General features: G+C 37.4%; 1 protein-coding gene across 1 annotated transcript in view; it reads right to left on the bottom strand.

The window, feature by feature from the left end:
- Nucleotides 1-1,027: 1,027 nt before the first annotated feature.
- The window catches only part of LOC106130950 (neurogenic locus Notch protein), a 126,829-nt gene continuing 109,959 nt past the window's right edge, over nucleotides 1,028-17,897 (bottom strand). The window contains exons 16-33 of the mRNA XM_060954060.1: nucleotides 17,533-17,689; nucleotides 16,927-17,159; nucleotides 16,362-16,507; nucleotides 15,867-16,015; nucleotides 15,329-15,478; nucleotides 14,871-15,010; nucleotides 12,309-14,584; nucleotides 11,886-12,094; nucleotides 11,410-11,610; nucleotides 10,857-11,025; nucleotides 10,263-10,467; nucleotides 9,502-9,652; nucleotides 8,923-9,034; nucleotides 6,830-6,946; nucleotides 5,828-5,948; nucleotides 4,791-4,913; nucleotides 4,570-4,665; nucleotides 1,028-4,415 (exon numbers count right to left, since the gene is read on the bottom strand). Coding sequence (XP_060810043.1) covers nucleotides 4,222-4,415; nucleotides 4,570-4,665; nucleotides 4,791-4,913; nucleotides 5,828-5,948; nucleotides 6,830-6,946; nucleotides 8,923-9,034; nucleotides 9,502-9,652; nucleotides 10,263-10,467; nucleotides 10,857-11,025; nucleotides 11,410-11,610; nucleotides 11,886-12,094; nucleotides 12,309-14,584; nucleotides 14,871-15,010; nucleotides 15,329-15,478; nucleotides 15,867-16,015; nucleotides 16,362-16,507; nucleotides 16,927-17,159; nucleotides 17,533-17,689 — 4,949 coding nt within the window. The 3' untranslated portion in view covers nucleotides 1,028-4,221. The remainder of the gene's footprint in view (nucleotides 4,416-4,569; nucleotides 4,666-4,790; nucleotides 4,914-5,827; nucleotides 5,949-6,829; nucleotides 6,947-8,922; nucleotides 9,035-9,501; nucleotides 9,653-10,262; nucleotides 10,468-10,856; nucleotides 11,026-11,409; nucleotides 11,611-11,885; nucleotides 12,095-12,308; nucleotides 14,585-14,870; nucleotides 15,011-15,328; nucleotides 15,479-15,866; nucleotides 16,016-16,361; nucleotides 16,508-16,926; nucleotides 17,160-17,532; nucleotides 17,690-17,897) is intronic.

The raw sequence follows: 17,897 nt of genomic DNA on the forward strand, positions 1-17,897 counted from the left end.
AAAACATGTGAAAATTATACTCACTTGTAAAATGCAACAATCACTATTATATCCAATTATTTTTTGCATTTATCAAAACACATTATTTTGTCGTTGCACCAATACTTAATTTGAAGAATTTAGGAAAATTGAGGGCATGAAAGAGCAAAGAAGTTTATTTACACACAAGTGTCATAGATATAATAACGGTACATCGAGATTATACAACAATATTCTATATTTTATGAAAGTACCCACCTACTGTAATATAATAACCCTTCCACATATAAAGATAAAATCACGTCTATAAATAATATAATAAATAAATATATCCGGGACAAATTACACAGATTGAGTTAGCCTCGAAGTAAGTTCGAGACTTGTGTTACGAGATACTAACTCAACGATACTATATCACTACATAGTATAAAACAAAGTCGCTATTTTAGTATGTTTGTCTGTATGCTTAAATCTTTAAAATTACGCAACGGATTTTGATGCGGTTCTTTGTATCAGGTAGAGTGATTCAAGAGGAAGGTTTTTATGTATAATTTTTCCGAATTTTGCACCCGTGCGAAGGCGGGGCGGGTCGCTAGTTTTATATTAAATACTTATATAGATAAACATCCAAAACACAAGCCAATCAGAAAAAGTTCTTTTCTCATCATAACCTGGCCGGGATTCGAACCCGGGACCTTCGGTGTCACAGACAAGCATACTACCGCTTCGCCACAGAGGCCGTCTATATGCTTTGCGGGGTACATAGAGCCAACAGTCTTGGAAAGACTGAGACACGCCCTACTAAATTTTTCGTATTATTATTAAAATGATAGTAGATTCATGAATTAATTTTAACTTTGTACTTATTTATTTATTTTTGTATTATTTTACGTTGAAATGGATGATAATCTTTTTCATATTTTTTATGGTTTATATTAATTGTAATTTAAAAAAAAATCTATAGGAAAAAAAATTGTGGCTACAAATTCAGAGGCCTGTTGTTCAAATTACAGTGTTAATAGTAGGAATTCCGAATAAAACGATGCAATATTTTTTACTCCTTTATTGTTACGGGAAAATATTTAAAAATTTTATTCTCCTCACAATTTTAGAATCTTACAAAGAAATGCATTTGATAAAAATAATGATAAAATGTATTTACAGTCGTAAAACTATTATTGAATTACAAATGTCTCTAATACCTTAGTTCTATTTAAAAGGCACACAGAATAGGCTATTTTACACCATGTAAAAAAAAATATAAAAATGCACGTATCTTATAGATTTTGTAAAAAATAAAAGAAAAACATCGATCATTATTCATAAAAGTGCAATATGGATTTTATAATTCAATTTAAAAAATCCTCTTTTTTAATCTGTTCTTCAAAAGTCGAAAACGCTATCCGCCATGTTGGGTACTGACGTGACGTCATACTTTTAGTAGGTAAACAAATATCGAATCGAAAACATATTGATGATGTCAGGCTCTGTTTATTTTGAAATTTTAAAATTTCTATCACGTTTTTGGGTTTTTACTCTTTAATAATTTAATAGAATCATGGAAGACGGTTTTGTGAAAGCAGACAATATAAATCTACCGAGGATTAATACGTTGATGGTTTCTCATTTTAATATCACTTGGCAGTGGAATCCACAATTTTTCTGGTGTTTTTATACTTGTATTCTTGCATTCAGGAACAAGACACCAACAATATGTATTGTAATTCATTATTACAAAAATCTTTTTACTTTAGTCTTACGTAGAGCCGTATTGTTTACTAAAAGTATGACGTCACGAGTCAAAACAGCATGGCGGATGGCGTTTTCGCGCGAAAATACAAAATCATAAGTAATAAATCGTTTTTAGAGCACTTTTCGGCTTCAAAAAATTTTAATAAAAATTCTATAGGTATAACACAGTCTCAGGATTGATTTAAAACAGTTTTCAAAAAAGAGTGTAATAGCCTATTGTTCAAGTCATGTGGTCCATTTAATTTGTGCCCATTTTATATGCAATTTTTCACAGAACTACGAATATTGTTGCCTCAAGATTGACGTGCTTCTTGTGCCAAGAATAAAATGTGACTTTTTACTTTAAAAAGAAAAATAAAAAGAAATAATATTAACTTTTTTTCAAATTCTTTACATTATTTGTACTCTTTTTCCAAGTAACTTAATCAATTTCAAAACAATAATTTTCCAAATATTAATGAACACTTAACATTCTCTCTTTGAGTCAAAATTTATTCCATTTTTAAATTTACAAGGTCTTTTAATATGCGCATATTCTGAGGCAAACAATTATATTTACACCAACATTGTATGTACTTCGTCCGACTCTCAACTCAGAACATTCACTTAAATTATTTATAGAATGCATTTGAAGGAAGCACGAGTTTCTTATTGTACCCTACTTAGACTACCACTAGCATTACATTAATAATTCTCAATATCCGACGAAAGGGTACATTTTGAACTGCTCCTTGGCACTTGACGATGACACCAAAAAATAAACTAAAAACTAAACTAAGAAGATCAATTCTCGTATTAAATAATAGTAATTAATAATATTTACATGTAAACGGCAGAAGTTTTAAAAACTTAGCGCACTAAAAATATATGATACAAGTTGTGGAGTTCAAACAATTGAGCATAAGTGGTCCCAAAGACGATTGGTAATGTTTAGTTTACACAAGCTCAGACTGAGTAAGTTACTTTTTTATTTTATTTTTGTCGTCCAGCAAGATATTTTTTTTTAAAAGGTAACCAATTTGCCGAAAAAATACTTTTAGACTTAATAACAATAACACTATATCGGTCTCTAAGCAATGCAAACGAAATATCTTCCCGATGTCAATGGAGAAAATTTTAATACCGTTTATTTTCTACCAAATTGAAACATCTTTTTACTGCTTATTTTTTTTAAGCAAATAAGCTCGTGTAAACTAAGAATTAACTCTTATTTAAAGCGACATGGAATGATGAGATCTTACGTACGATGCGTACTTTGAAAAAAAAATTATATCAAGACAAATTTTGCTACAATACGATTTAAACTTATTCTATGAAGACCATAGAGTTTTGAAAAAGCCAACATTTTGCCTAATATTGGAAGCGATAATGGAATGATATGAAACAAGGAAAACTTCTGTCTTAAATAAAATCTGAGATTGGTGCCTATTGGACAAACGATATTTTTTTTTATCGCCTAAAAGGAACAATGGAGGCTGACTACTTAACAACAGACATCAATCTTAGATTTGCCTTAGTCTAAAATTTGTATCTATGACAAAAATGGTATATACTGAAATTCAGGATGTTTAAATTAATTATTTATTATTTATCAAACACAAAGAAATTTAAAAAAAAGTTCAGCAAATTTATTTTACTTTCTATTTTATAAAGTAAGTGAGAATTTTAAATATAATAATTAAAATTCTACATTTGTGTTATAGATACAGATAAAAGTAACGTAATCTATAGTATACAATTAAAAATCTAGGCATAAAGAATCACACATAAATAATTTCCCTTCACGATTACGCAAAACAATCTCTATGCGAAACATATCCATTTAAAATTAATGATTCAAACACTGAGTTAAAAACAAGTAAATAAAAAAAACATTTAACAAACAACAATCATATTGTATCATTATGTCATTAGGCATTAAAATCGGTGTATTTAATGGAATGATTACGTTATTAATTCACATTTATTTAAAAATCGAATTCTAAAACGATAAACAAATCATGCTAGTATTTAAATTATTGACTGCCAGTTTGAGAATCAATTTTTAAAAAAGAATACACCGAAAAAGTCTTTTATCATGTCGTGATTGTGGATTAGTGCTTAGTGCGTTAGTCTACGCTACTCTAGTCATGGCTGTACATATCAGTCTATAATATCTACGGCACTTCAGCACCTTGAGATTTCCAGGCATTCGAGTTTTATCATCACTCTGTTAGATTACATTTTATTGTCAGTTTTTTAATTCCAAAAATATTAATCTAGTTCAAAACTAGTTTACAATTTTAATTTCAGTTAATCATTGCTATTTTACAATTTAACATTCGTTAATAATACATTTTACAGTAACTTATTAATAAAAAACCTTGCAAAATTAATTGCGAGTCAAGTCGCCTTAACATGACCTACCGAACATTTACAGGGCGCTTTTTACAATAGTTTTCGCCATGACGTTCTAATTTTGACCGTTGACATTTCGTTCGATTTTTCGAATTAAATATAGATGGCTTCGGTCGCTCCCTTATTGGTTTGTTGGATGTCGTTTGGCGATAGAGCCGCGCGGTCCGACCAATCAGAGTGGGGCGATTGCGTGAGCGGTGTCTGGGGGGAGGGGGTCGACCAATGGTCTGGGGATTCGGGAGATGGCGTCGGGAACGTATCGCCTATACCCCAACCTCCGTAGAGACCTGGAACAAATACAATGTACATTAATTAATATGACATACCTAATTAATGTTTTAAAAACGTTGCAAATCAGCGTATTGTTCTAAAGTCAGTTCCTTTACGTTTTTCGTACCTTTCATGGAATTTGTATACCTGTAGAGATAAAAACAGACTTACTTATACTATTGAGCGCCGGATGCTGCCCCTGGACCTGTCCGAGAGCTGCTGCGTGCATCATCGCTTGCAACTGAGCGTTATGCTGACCGTTGGCGTCTGCAAAGTAAAGAAATACGTAAAAAAATGTATTGCCAATACCTACAAAAAAAATGTTATAAAAGAACAAAAAAAAACTTTGGCTGACAAGAAAAGCAGCAAGAAAAGATAATTATGAAACTTACTGAGGTGCGCAAGCGCAGAGTAAGCCGCCGCGTCTAGTTGATGTTGATGTGAATGCCGCAACGCCGCCATGTGCGCAGGAGACGTCGGTAAAGATGGTCGCGATTTACCCGGAGAGGGGGAGCCTGTAATGAGATAATACGGTTAGATACCCAAATATAAGTTAAATATTGCAAGGGATTTCAAAATTCCTTCGTCGCTATTTAATATAAATATAAAAAAGTAACGAAGAAATTTTGAAACCCCTTGTTTTTTTACTTATATTTGAGTAGAATAGAATAGAATAGAATAGAATAGATTTATTTTCAAAATTGGATACAAGGTATCACTTATTGACGTCACATAACTTAAATCTAATTATAACTACTACCGCTTCCAAAGCGCATGTGTAGAAGAAGCGGCGGAACAAACTACACTGCAGAGTTTCTTACATACCCAAGGGGTTTCAAAATTCCTTCGTTACTTTTTTATATACCTGGTACGACGGGAAGCAATGACAGCTGCCATCCGTATGGTATGGGGAGACACTGATATCTTTGAACGGACGTGTTCCCATACATACCTACATATAGTGTCCGTTACATATATATTTTTTAAATTAGGAATACTTCACTCACCAATATAGGCGTGCGGCGACGTGGTGTGGTTGCTGTGTGTAGACGAGCGGTTGGAGTTCTCAAAAGTGTGTTAGCGACGTGTTCCCATACGTACAGTGTCCGTTACATATATATTTTTTAAATTAGGAATACTTCACTCACCAATATAGGCGTGCGGCGACGTGGTGTGGTTGCTGTGTGTAGACGAGCGGTTGGAGTTCTCAAAAGTGTGTTAGCGACGTGTTCCCATACGTACAGTGTCCGTGACATATATATTTTTAAATTAGGAATACTTCACTTACCAATATAGGCGTGGGGCGATGTGGTGTGGTTGCTGTGTGTGGACGAGCGGTTGGAGTTCTCAAAAGTGTGTTAGCGACGTGTTCCCATACGTACAGTGTCCGTGACATATATATTTTTTAAATTAGGAATACTTCACTTACCAATATAGGCGTGCGGCGACGTGGTGTGGTTGCTGTGTGTGGGCGAGTGGTTGGAGTAGGGCGGCGACAACGACGCGCCCAGCGCGCCGCCGCCGAACGATTGCTGCATCGTCTGACCCGTCTGGAATAAACGAGAATTTTTAATCATTACATATATATTAGGGTTGCCACGAATAGTGAATTGGCCGAATACCGAATATTCGACAACGCGGTCGGCCGAAGCGCCGAATATTCGCCACGAAATACATCCCTAAAATCTTTCGAATTACATCAAAAACATCAATACATCCGTTAAAAAAAAGAAACAAATGAAAATGATAGGACTATTGAAATGGTTCGAGGAAGTCGCAACAGATATTATGCGAAATGCTAATGATGAGGTGGGCGTGGAGAAGAGTGCTGTGGCAACAGAGTTGATTTTCATTTGAAAACAGTTCGCTTAGATCGAAAGGCCGACCCTTACAAGTGGTGGTTCGCAAATGAAAAACAATTACCGAACCTTTCGAAATTTGCTAAAGTTTATCTTTCTTCTCCTGGAAGTAGCGTGTATAGTGAAAGGTTATTTTCTGAGGCTGGTATTATTTACGATGAAAAGCGTAATCGTTTGCTACCAAAAAATGCTGAAAAGCTTGTTTTTATTCATCATAACTTACCACTGGTCTATTTTATTTACTAAAGTGTTGTAATTTGGAAATAGATACATAATTTTGAGTAATATACGTGTCTTTTTTACATGATTTGGTATTCGGCCGAATAATAGATACTATTCGGCCGAATACCGAATAGCAAAAAAAGTGGCCGAATAGGCCGAATAACGAATAATTGCTGAATATTCGTGGCATCTCTAATATATATACATATATATTATATTATACTAGCTGTCACGGCAAACATTGTTTTCCATTTTGTGAGTATGAAAAATAGACGTTGGCCGATTCTCAGACCTACACAAGTTTATAAATTGCGATTGGATTGTGAACATCATCATCTACGGCCACGTACCTTGACGCAGTCCTCATAGCTGGGCGGCTGCTTGTGCGGCATGAGCTGCTCGATGCCCGCGAACTGCGCCATCGCGTTCGAGTACAGCGACGTCGTGTCGTAAGGCGACGGCATGTCCTGGGTACAATTCATTTTGATTAACATACAAAAATTATATACAATTACAACAAATTATATACAATATATATTAAGTACATGATGAATGAAAGCAGGTTGACTAAGCAGATGTACAAGGTGAGTGTGGAGGGAGAGGTCGGAGTGGGAAGACCTAGACGAACGTATCTTGATCAAATTAAGGACGTCCTGGTAAAGGGTCAGGTCAAAAGTACCCGAAACCGCCGAGCTTGCATGAAGAGAGTTATGAATGTGGATGAAGCGAAATATGCAGAGATCGTGGCAAGTGGAAAGAGGCAGTCTCTGCCTACCCCTCCGGGAATGAGGCGTGATTTTATGTATGTATATACTTATTACAATTACGTGGAGTGCCGTGTGGTTCCCGGCACCGATAAAAAAAAATATGGGACCACTCCATCTCGTACCCGTGGATGTCGTAAAAGGCGACTAAAATATAGGCTTATGAACTTGGGATTCTTTTTTTAGGCGATGGGCTAGCAACTTTTCACTATTTGAATCACAATTCTGTCATTAAGCCAAACAGCTATATGTGGCCTATCAGTCTTTTCAAGATTGTTTGCTCTGTCTACCCCGCAAGGGATATTGACGTGATAATATGTATCTAAATATTACTAGCATCAGTGGTTCGAGATTACACATCAGTGTAGCTTTACTAATTGATCAAATGAATAAAATCAATATCAGAAATTAAGACCTTTAGAGGTCGATGAAATCAATATTTCATTCAGAAATTAGACCTTCGCAGGAACTTCTTCACGTTATTTCACATTACAAAAAAATTAAATTTAAGTTACATATGCATATCTAATATATAAGTATTTTTCAAAAAACTACAAACTACTGTAATTACTATCCACCGACGAACAAATTTTCGAAAAAAATCATTCGAACAATTCAAAATTCAAAAATTTAAAATTCAAAATTTTTATTCTTTATTATAGGATACTTCATATCACTTAAATAATAGGCTATTTTACACCATGTAAAAAAAAATATAAAAATGCACGTATCTTATAGATTTTGTAAAAAATAAAAGAAAAACATCGATCATTATTCATAAAAGTGCAATATGGATTTTATAATTCAATTTAAAAAATCCTCTTTTTTAATCTGTTCTTCAAAAGTCGAAAACGCTATCCGCCATGTTGGGTACTGACGTGACGTCATACTTTTAGTAAACAAATATCGAATCGAAAACATATTGATGATGTCAGGCTCTGTTTATTTTGAAATTTTAAAATTTCTATCACGTTTTTGGGTTTTTACTCTTTAATAATTTAATAGAATCATGGAAGACGGTTTTGTGAAAGCAGACAATATAAATCTACCGAGGATTAATACGTTGATGGTGGCGAAATTTTTTGCGTCCAATCCCGATTTCTGTTCTCAAAGGTTGTTGGTGTTATATTAACATGACTTGTGGTTACTTTACTATTTACAATGAATGCTAACTTACATCAAAGTGGTCTTCACAGAAATACAATCTTGATTTTGTAGACAATGCCTTTGGATCTCTTCTTGCTAATTTCAACCAAGTGTTTCTCATTTTAATATCACTTGGCAGTGGAATCCACAATTTTTCTGGTGTTTTTATACTTGTATTCTTGCATTCAGGAACAAGACACCAACAATATGTATTGTAATTCATTATTACAAAAATCTTTTTACTTTAGTCTTACGTAGAGCTGTATTGTTTACTAAAAGTATGACGTCACGAGTCAAAACAGCATGGCGGATGGCGTTTTCGCGCGAAAATACAAAATCATAAATAATAAATCGTTTTTAGAGCACTTTTCGGCTTCAAAAAATTTTAATAAAAATTCTATAGGTATAACACAGTCTCAGGATTGATTTAAAACAGTTTTCAAAAAAGAGTGTAATAGCCTATTGTCAAAACGTATGGTTTGACAACATTGGTTGACGTCAAATAAACAATAACGTAATGTCAAACAAATTACCTGTAAATTTTGGAGCGGTGATTCCACCGGGCTCAGACTGGGACCCAAACTCTCAACGCTCTGTGGCACCTCTTGCGCCACTTTTTTGTTGTTCTTTTTTACGCTTGGCTTTCTGTAAACATAAAAGTATTTCATAAAATTTAAGTTAATCAAAATAAAATTGTGTTCATGTTATTAAATGACTCGTCTTCTATTGAGTCCGGCTAAAAGCGGAACGCGTTTAATACCTATATTGTTTGTAAATATTAAAATTCAACGAGAAAGTTAAAAATCTATTAAAGTTTAAAATAATTTGAAAACAGTGCCGTGTGATTCCCAGCACTTATACAAAAAAGAATAAGACCACTCCATCTCTTTCCCGTGGATGTCGTAAAAGGCGAGTTAGGGGCAGGCTTATAAACTTGTGATTCTTTTTTTAGGCAATGACTAGCAACCTGTCACAATTTGAATCTCAATTCTATCATCAAGCCAAAAAGCTGAACGTGGCCTATCAGTCTTTTCAAGACTGTTCTCTCTGTTTACCCCGCAAGGGATATGGACGTGACTATACGTATGTATGTATATAAATTGAAAACATACCGTCTTATCTGCGTGTGCTGCATATTGTTGTTGTCGAAGTGGTCTTGTGGGCTGTCGGGACCAGCCTTGGCACGTGGCTTCTTGGGCTTTCCCTTCGAGGAGCTGATGACCGTGGGCTGGCTGATCAGCTGCGGGTGGGGGTTTGGGGACGCTGTGGGGGGGAAATGTCAATATTATTTATCATAGCTTAGAGATACTGTTGTGTTTTTTTGGTGTGGAAGAGTCTGGGTTGTTAAAATGTTGTCGAAGAACATTTAGTGGTGGGGTTACCTAACCAACACTAGTATCACACCACAACTAGTATACCTATACTAAAGAAGTCAAATGGTAAGGTAACTAAGGGTTTAATAGCAAGTTTGTAGTCAACTACGGCTTAGTATAAGACACATGGCCAAAAACTTCCGAGTTTAAACTAACTTGATTCAGGTAGTCGATGCTAAAAGGTTTACCCACATAATGCTGTGTAGCATTTGGACAATTCTCGTCCAATAGCCTCTCTATATCAACTTTTTCTTATTGGCCTGGGTCATGGATGTTTATCTATATAAGTATTTATTACAAAACATTGTATCGTTGAGTTAGTATCTCGCAACACAAGTCTCGAACTTACTTCGAGGCCAACTCAATCTATGTAATCTGTCCCGTAGTTATATTTATTTTATTATTCATCAAAGTGCATCGTCACTTCAGCCACGTCTTCAAGCAGTCTGTCCATGAAGTCGATTACTTCTCTATAGAGACTTACAATTCTGAAGACTTACCCATGAGATGATGATGCTGCGGAGGCGGCCTTGGACAATGTTCGTCCAGTAGCCTGACTATATCGTCATGCATCCTCTCCTGCGCCACATCACGAGGCAGTCTGTCCATGTGGTCAGTTATTTCTCTATTCGCCATTGCATCGAGAAGTGCTCGACAAGCCCCATAGGAGCCTTCGCGAGCGCCGAGGAATAGCGGAGTTTCGTCCTGGTGGAATTGATGGAAAACGTTAAATTTGAAGGTTACGGTCGGTTTACGTAAAATATTTTGTAGTGATGGCTAGGAATGTTCAAAACGACTCAAGTGTTTATTTTGTCTGTTTATGAAGAACTCTTAATGTCTCAAGGTGAGGAATTAACGTATAATTGTATTATGTATTTAATTATATGGACAAAAGCTCCAAAAACAAATACATCTAAAATTCCCACGACTAAACAGTTTCAAGCAGGCAAACTTCTGAACGTTTTCATAGCATGTAGAATCATTGGAATTGTGAAACCATCAGCTGTGCTTTATTTTTTCATCAGAAAGCAGCTCTGACGAGAGAGAATCATCAACCCGATGTTGAGAGATAGGAAGATGATCAAGATACTGACCTTATCGTCTTGCGCGTCTCTATTAGCGCCGTGCATGAGCAGCACGTTGACTGCGTCCACATTGTTGACAGCGGCGGCCCAGTGGAGCGCCGTTTTGCCGCTGTTGTCAGCCGCGTTTATGTCAGCGTCCGCGTTTATGAGATCTTCTACCATGCCTTCTATGGCTAGCCTGGTGGATGGAATTAAATTGATTTAATAAATTTGTTATGATAAGGCACTCCCGGAAGGTAGGTATGTGGAAAGATAAATGGTATTTTAACTCATTAAACGAAAGATGTACTTAATGTTCATGTCAGCGTTCATGAGATAATTTGACTTTTTGTGGGCGAAAGAAGTAGAATATAATTTAGAATTTAGATAATTTAAATTGTAAGGAAAGGTGTTTGTATCAGGTAAGACAGTAGTCATGATTATTTTCTATTTGCACGAAAAAGTGGTTTAATATTTCACACTCCATTTATGTCCCTAAGTAGTTAGGCACTAAACTTTCACTACAATTTCAGCGTCAAGGCACTAAAGTTACGTGAATTTTTTCTGGATTAAAATTGCTTACCTAGCAGCTAAAATAAGTGGTGTTGTGCCATCATGCATCCTGGCATTCAGATTTGTGGCTCTATTCCTCAGTAGGATCTGGAAAACGCCCATGGCGTCTGCGGCGACTGCCGCGTGTAATGGCGTCCGGCCGGTATTGTCTTGAGAGTTCGCGTCGGCCCCGGCGTCGAGAAGACGTTTAGCTGCGTCAGCTCTGGCATATCTGTAAGATAAATTATATTTTAACATATCTTTGTAGACAATTTTTTTTATATTTACAAGGTTATTATATATCTAAAATATATCTAAAAAGTCATAAAGAAAGACTTTTAAACTGGTCATTTTCAAGGTACGGTGCAATTATTTTACTAGCCTTGCTTCAGTTTCTCTATTTTTATCCATAGCTGCATTCGATCTGATCATCTTGAATTATCAGCTCTAATGAAATATAAGCAGTAATTTCATCTCTCGCTTATGTGCTTAACAATTTCTACGAACCTTGCAGCAAGATGCAAACTAGTTTCTCCAGTCTTATCCATAGCCGCATTGAGTTGCGCGCCTTGAGCGACGAGTTCTGATATGATGTGAGCGGTCTGTTCGTCTTCAGCGTCAGAACCTGTGTCCAGACCTCCTCCCCTTACGGCTGCGACCATCAGTGGAGTCATACCGAGAGGGCCTCGAGCGTCCACGTCGACATGACCATCATGCTGTAAACATTTTATTGTGTTAAGCTCATGAAATAAGTATGTACTTAATAAAATTTATGATTAGGCTAGGCTAATCACAAATTATAATTCAGTAGAAGTGAGATATTTTCAAGTGTATTAGTATTTACGGAAGGTTAAAAAAAATCGAGGATTCGCAATTGAATTCGACTAGACAAGAGTTATCATTGTAGATTACAAAAATAAATGTACTTACTATAGCAGGCGGCGTCATCATGCTAGGCGGTACCCTGATATCAGCCGCGTCCAGATGTTGCTGCGTCCACACTCTAGGCTCATGACCTGCTTCTTCATAATCCGTGATCGCAGTATGATCCGACGCGTATCCTCCGGGAGCACCATTAGAATCTCCTGGACCTCGCGCTCTTTTGGCCCTCGGTGGAGCAGAACCATCGTCATCCTCGTCCGACCAATGAGGAGGTCCCATATGACCCCCATTTATATCAACATCAATACAACCCATAGAACCTTTGTTCAAATTCCTCATCTCTTGCCCATCAGGCCCACGACGCCGTGATCTTCGTCTGGTCGAGGAATTGTTTCTTATAAAACCTTCGGGGAACCATGTAATGCCAGCAGCGCGTTTCCTTTGCGCAGTCACCAATACTCCAATTAGCAAGCCAGCTAGCAGGACAAGAATCACTCCGATGAAAACGTATTTGGAATTGGTTTGTATGTCGTCTGTGCCAGTAGGTGTTGTAACACCTTTCACTTGGAAGATAGGGAAATCGGACATGATAGAATGCTTGGAAGCCGTGGCAGCCAAAAATTCGGCAGCTTCTCGGGCGGAGAAGAAACATTCTGAACCAGGTTCTGTTGAACATTTTCTATTGTCAATCTCTAAATATACGTGAACTCCAGGTTGCACTTTTTCAGTCATAATTATATGATGTTTCTTTCCAACTTCTGTATCTTGAAGACCGACATCCGCATTACCTTTCCAAGGATAAACCATATCATTACCAAGATGATCTTTCTTTATCAATACTGTTGTTCTCAGCTGATGACCCAAATCTCTTAAGAATGCAATGGAGTTCTCCTTGAAAGTTTGCATATCCATCAACAGAATCACTGACATTACACCTTCTGCTAGTTCGGGAGGCTCATTTTCGCAGTCCAGTCCGTCCCAGTTACACTCAGCGTTGTTACATCCGTAATCACAGTGCCCATTAGCGTAATGCTTTTGACAATACGCGTCGTATATCGGATTGCATCTCTGTAAGGACTTCTGGCAATCTCTTCCATCGAATAAGCATGCTTGTGTGTTACAAACCTCATTACATTCTCCGTTCATAAACACTTCCCAACATTTGATTGGTGCTGTACAGTTCGCCCAAGGGTTAATGCCCAAAGAACAGTCGTTACCATCAAATCCACAAGCGTAAGTATTACATTCTTCATCACATCGATAATCACCTTGTTTTTCTTTGCAACCAAGTTTCACACATTGTTCTTTTTGATAAGCCAAATCAAGTTCTTCAATGCTTATTGTGGGGCTCTTATTATAAACATTCGGTAATTGACCTCCATACCCACCTCGAGCGTGAGGGTCGTGAATATCACAATTCTTTCCGGTCCATTGCCTTGGGCAGTAGCACAAATAATCACCTGGTTTATCAAAACAACGTGCTTCTGGATGTTTACATGGATTGCTCAAACATTCGTTTAGAGAATCTCTCTCGCAGTTGACACCAGACAAACCTATAGGACAGTCGCAGACGTAATCTCCGATCTCGGAGGTACGGCAATAGCCACCGTTTTGACAAGGGTTGGAGTCGCAAGCGTAACCAGAATACTCACAGTTCTTGCCATAAAAGCCTTCATTGCAAAGACATTCGTGTCCACCTTGTATAGCAGTGCACATACCGCCGTTCTGACATGGCGAGTTGGCACAGAAATTGACTTTAGCATCACAGTGTCTTCCCATATAACCAGGTTTACAATTGCAGTGATAATCGTTGACTAACTGAACGCAATCTTGAGTACCGGGTGTCGAGCAAGGGTTAGACAAGCATTCGTTGATATCACCTTCACATCTGGGCCCAACAAATCCTGGTGGACATTTGCATTCAAAGCCTCCAACTTTATCGATGCAAGTTCCATTGTTATGACAGGCGTCTTGCTTGCAATCATTGACGTTGATTTCGCATATTTTCCCTAAAGTACCGAAAGGACATGAGCAGGAGAAGTTATTGATGAGATCATGACAAGTGCCTCCATTTTGGCAGGGGTTTGGCAGGCAATCATTGACGTTTAGTTCGCAGTTCTGTCCCTGGAATCCTTTAGCACATTGACACTGGTAAGTGCCCACTAGGTCTTTGCAGATGGCTCCGTTTTGGCAAGGAGCAGAGTCGCATTCGTTGATTTCCTTTTGACAGTAGGAGCCGGTGTAGCCATCGAGACAGTGGCAGCGGTGGGAGTTACCAATGTCTTCACACGTACCATTGTTGCACAGTTGTTTTAGTTTTACACCTAAGAATGAAACACAACCATTAATTTTATTGTTTCTGCCTCATCTAGATATAAATGTTGTCTACTGGCTCATTTAATTTTGGAAATTAAAATGATGATTGAAAGTATGATGAACAAAACATAAGAAAAGCGTCAATTTTAGTGAAGATTTCTTAACATTTATTTTAATATAAGCAAGATGTATCAATCTTATAATCTACTATCGTTTGGTTCATTTCATCAACGTTTAAATTTTCTTCTTTTTCACTATCTTATCGTACTTCTATCCTTTTATCTAATTCCTTACCTTTCCTGATAGAGGCGTCCTTACACGACACCATCTCGACATCACAGAGTTTCCCGGACCAGCCCGGGGCGCAGGTGCAAGTGTACTGCGGCCCTTTCTGTGAACACGTGGCTCCATTCTCGCAAGGATTTCCTTCACACCTGTAGAGCAATTAGTCAATTAGAAATATTACCACAAGGGCCACGCAAGAAAATGAGTCGATTTAAAGGTTTATCGACAGTTATGACAATTTTGTCACAATTGAATCTCAATTCTATCATGAAGCCAAACAGCTGAACGTGGCCTTTCTTTCCCGTCTGTCTACCCCGCAAGACGACATTTTATGTGTATGTATTATTAGGAGAGATAATAATTAAGCACATAAGCAATTTTTGTAAACTTTTTGACAGTTTGATGGACAAGTGACACCGTTATAATAAAAAATAAAAATAAAAAAGAACCCTTTTTAAATAACTTACCAGTCAACAAAAGCGTCGCAATGTTTTCCTGTGTACCCGTATGGACAATGACAGGTGTAGTGTGTGACGTGGTCGTGACAGGTGGCGCCGTTGTCGCACGGGGAACTGTCGCACATGTTGATGCGGAACTGACAGTTCGAGCCGGTGTATCTGTGTGGGTGAAGCAGTCATTTAAGATTCTTTCTTGCTATGACTAAAACTAAAAGAATTTTTTCGATATTTTTATTGTGTACTACTACTCCAAGCTACGAGGATTTAGCTTAAGGGTGAAGCATAAAAGACATGATCTAAGCAAGTCTGGTCAGTTTGAGTTTAAGGTGGCTGAAGTAGGTTAGAGGCTGCTTAACATAATATACCTGACTTGCCAACTCGAGAATGTAAAGTCACAATGAGCTCACCAGGAAGACGCAATCGGATAAAAGCTACAGACTATGAAGATAATGCGAAATAAGAAATACAAAGAGTACCTACTGCGTCATTAAAATACAAAATACCACAGGTACCATTGTAAATAACAACTCATTTATTAGTAACTCACCCAGGTGGACAGGAGCAGTTGTAAGAGTTGATGCCATCGATACAGGTGCCTCCGTTCATGCAACTAGAGTCAGTGCAGTCTTCATCGTTGGTCTGACAGTTGATGCCGGAGAAACCCAGGGGGCAGGTACACGTGTAAGAGGCCACGTACTGAAAAAAGTAATTCAAGTTTTATGAAGAGATGGACAGATTGTGAAGAAAATAATGAAGAAACGTCAAAGTCTTGGCGTCAATCGCTATGAAGGAAACCTAGGTGAAGTGTAGGTGGTCTTAAGAAAATGTTAAACAACTTCGTTTGGTTCCTCAGAAAGTCCTATTACTTGCCAATGGAGTGATGATAAAACTGTACTTTGATAGGTCTAAGGTCGAGCAAAATATAGATGTTTTTCTAAATCGCACCGCACAGATATAAAAATCACTTTCATAGCTGATGACGATATTGTTTTAAGGTATAAAAGTATACACAAAGTAACTATAATTTATTTGATTTCTTTACCTGGTTACAAGTGGCGCCGTTCATACAAGGTTGAGACTCGCACTCGTCGATATCAATCTCACAATGCTTCCCAGCGAAACCGCTTGCGCATAAGCAGTTGTAGTCGCCGATACTGTCCAAGCAGGTCGCGCCGTTTTGGCAGGGGACTGAAATGAAAAATTTAATAAGATTCTAGAAATTTCACATCTGTTTTCTTTGGCCAGAGATTTTGACAACAAGGTATTTTTAAACCACAGAAAGAAAAAATTTTGTGATGATAATTCACGAAGAATCGTCAAGAAGCATACAAATTCAAAATTGTCGTATGGTTTAACAACATTGGTTGACGTCAAATAAATTACTTATACCTTCATCGTAGCCGCTTTGTACAACAAACATTTTATACCAAAAGACTAGCTGACCCTTATCACTAAGGGGTATGAAAAAGAGATGCCGGCCGATTCTCAGACCTACTCAATATGCTCACATAATTTCATGTGAATAGGTCAAGCCGTTTCGGAGAGGTACGGGAACAAACATTGTGACACGAGAATTTTATATATAAGATGTCATATAATTTACTTACACGAAGCACAATCATCCGTGTTAATTGCACAGTCTTTCCCCTCGTATCCTTTCGCACAAATGCAAGCGTACGATCCATCGGTGTTTATGCACGTGGCCTCGTTATGACACGGCGTAGTGACGAAGCATTCGTCGACGTCCCTCTCGCACAAAGCACCGGTCCAGCCAACAGGGCATTGGCAGGTAAATTCCGCGTATGAAGCTTCGGCTTTGCAACGACCGCCGTGGCGACATCTGTTAAGAAGTTAAGATAGTTTTAGATTTTAATTAGAAGTGAGTTTAAAAGTAGGTACCTTATCATTTGACAACTGACAATATCTAATCATTTGACAAAACAACATTAATTTGATTGAAATTGAAACAGATACAGATGTTAGAGAAGAAAAGATGAGCTGACATGATGATAGTGAAGTGCTTTAAAAAAATAGGCAAAGAGTAATAATTAATGATAAAGATAATGAAAGTTAAAGAACTCATTAGGTACATAGCTTCCCCAAATTTCAACTTCTGCAAGTTGCGCACCAAATAACATTTGAATTAAACTTCCTACAGTTACACCTCTAAAATTGTTAACAGCTTCTAATATTTTCCATTTTTCAATACTCACTGATTAGGCATGCAGGGATCGAGGGTATTCTCGCAGTTGCGTCCAGAATGCGGCGGAGTGCAGACGCATCTGTAACCGTTCACTTGGTCGATACAGGAGCCGCCGTGGAGGCACGGCCGCCCCGCGCAGTCGTCGATGTTCGTCTCGCAGTTCACTCCTGCAATAAACAATATGATAAATATATGGGGAATGAATAAAGTCTGAGGCAAACTCTACTTTAATACACCTTGAGTACCTACTGAAACAGATTGAAATGACTCCAAATTAGAAGAACATGGGTTCTAATTTTTGCAAACAAATTTATAAGATCAACAAAGAAGATCTAGATCAATGACCTAATCAGCGATCAAATTAAAGGTCTTACG

Source organism: Amyelois transitella, chromosome 4, assembly GCF_032362555.1.
Source record: "Amyelois transitella isolate CPQ chromosome 4, ilAmyTran1.1, whole genome shotgun sequence".
NCBI classification, from domain to species: domain Eukaryota; kingdom Metazoa; phylum Arthropoda; class Insecta; order Lepidoptera; family Pyralidae; genus Amyelois; species Amyelois transitella.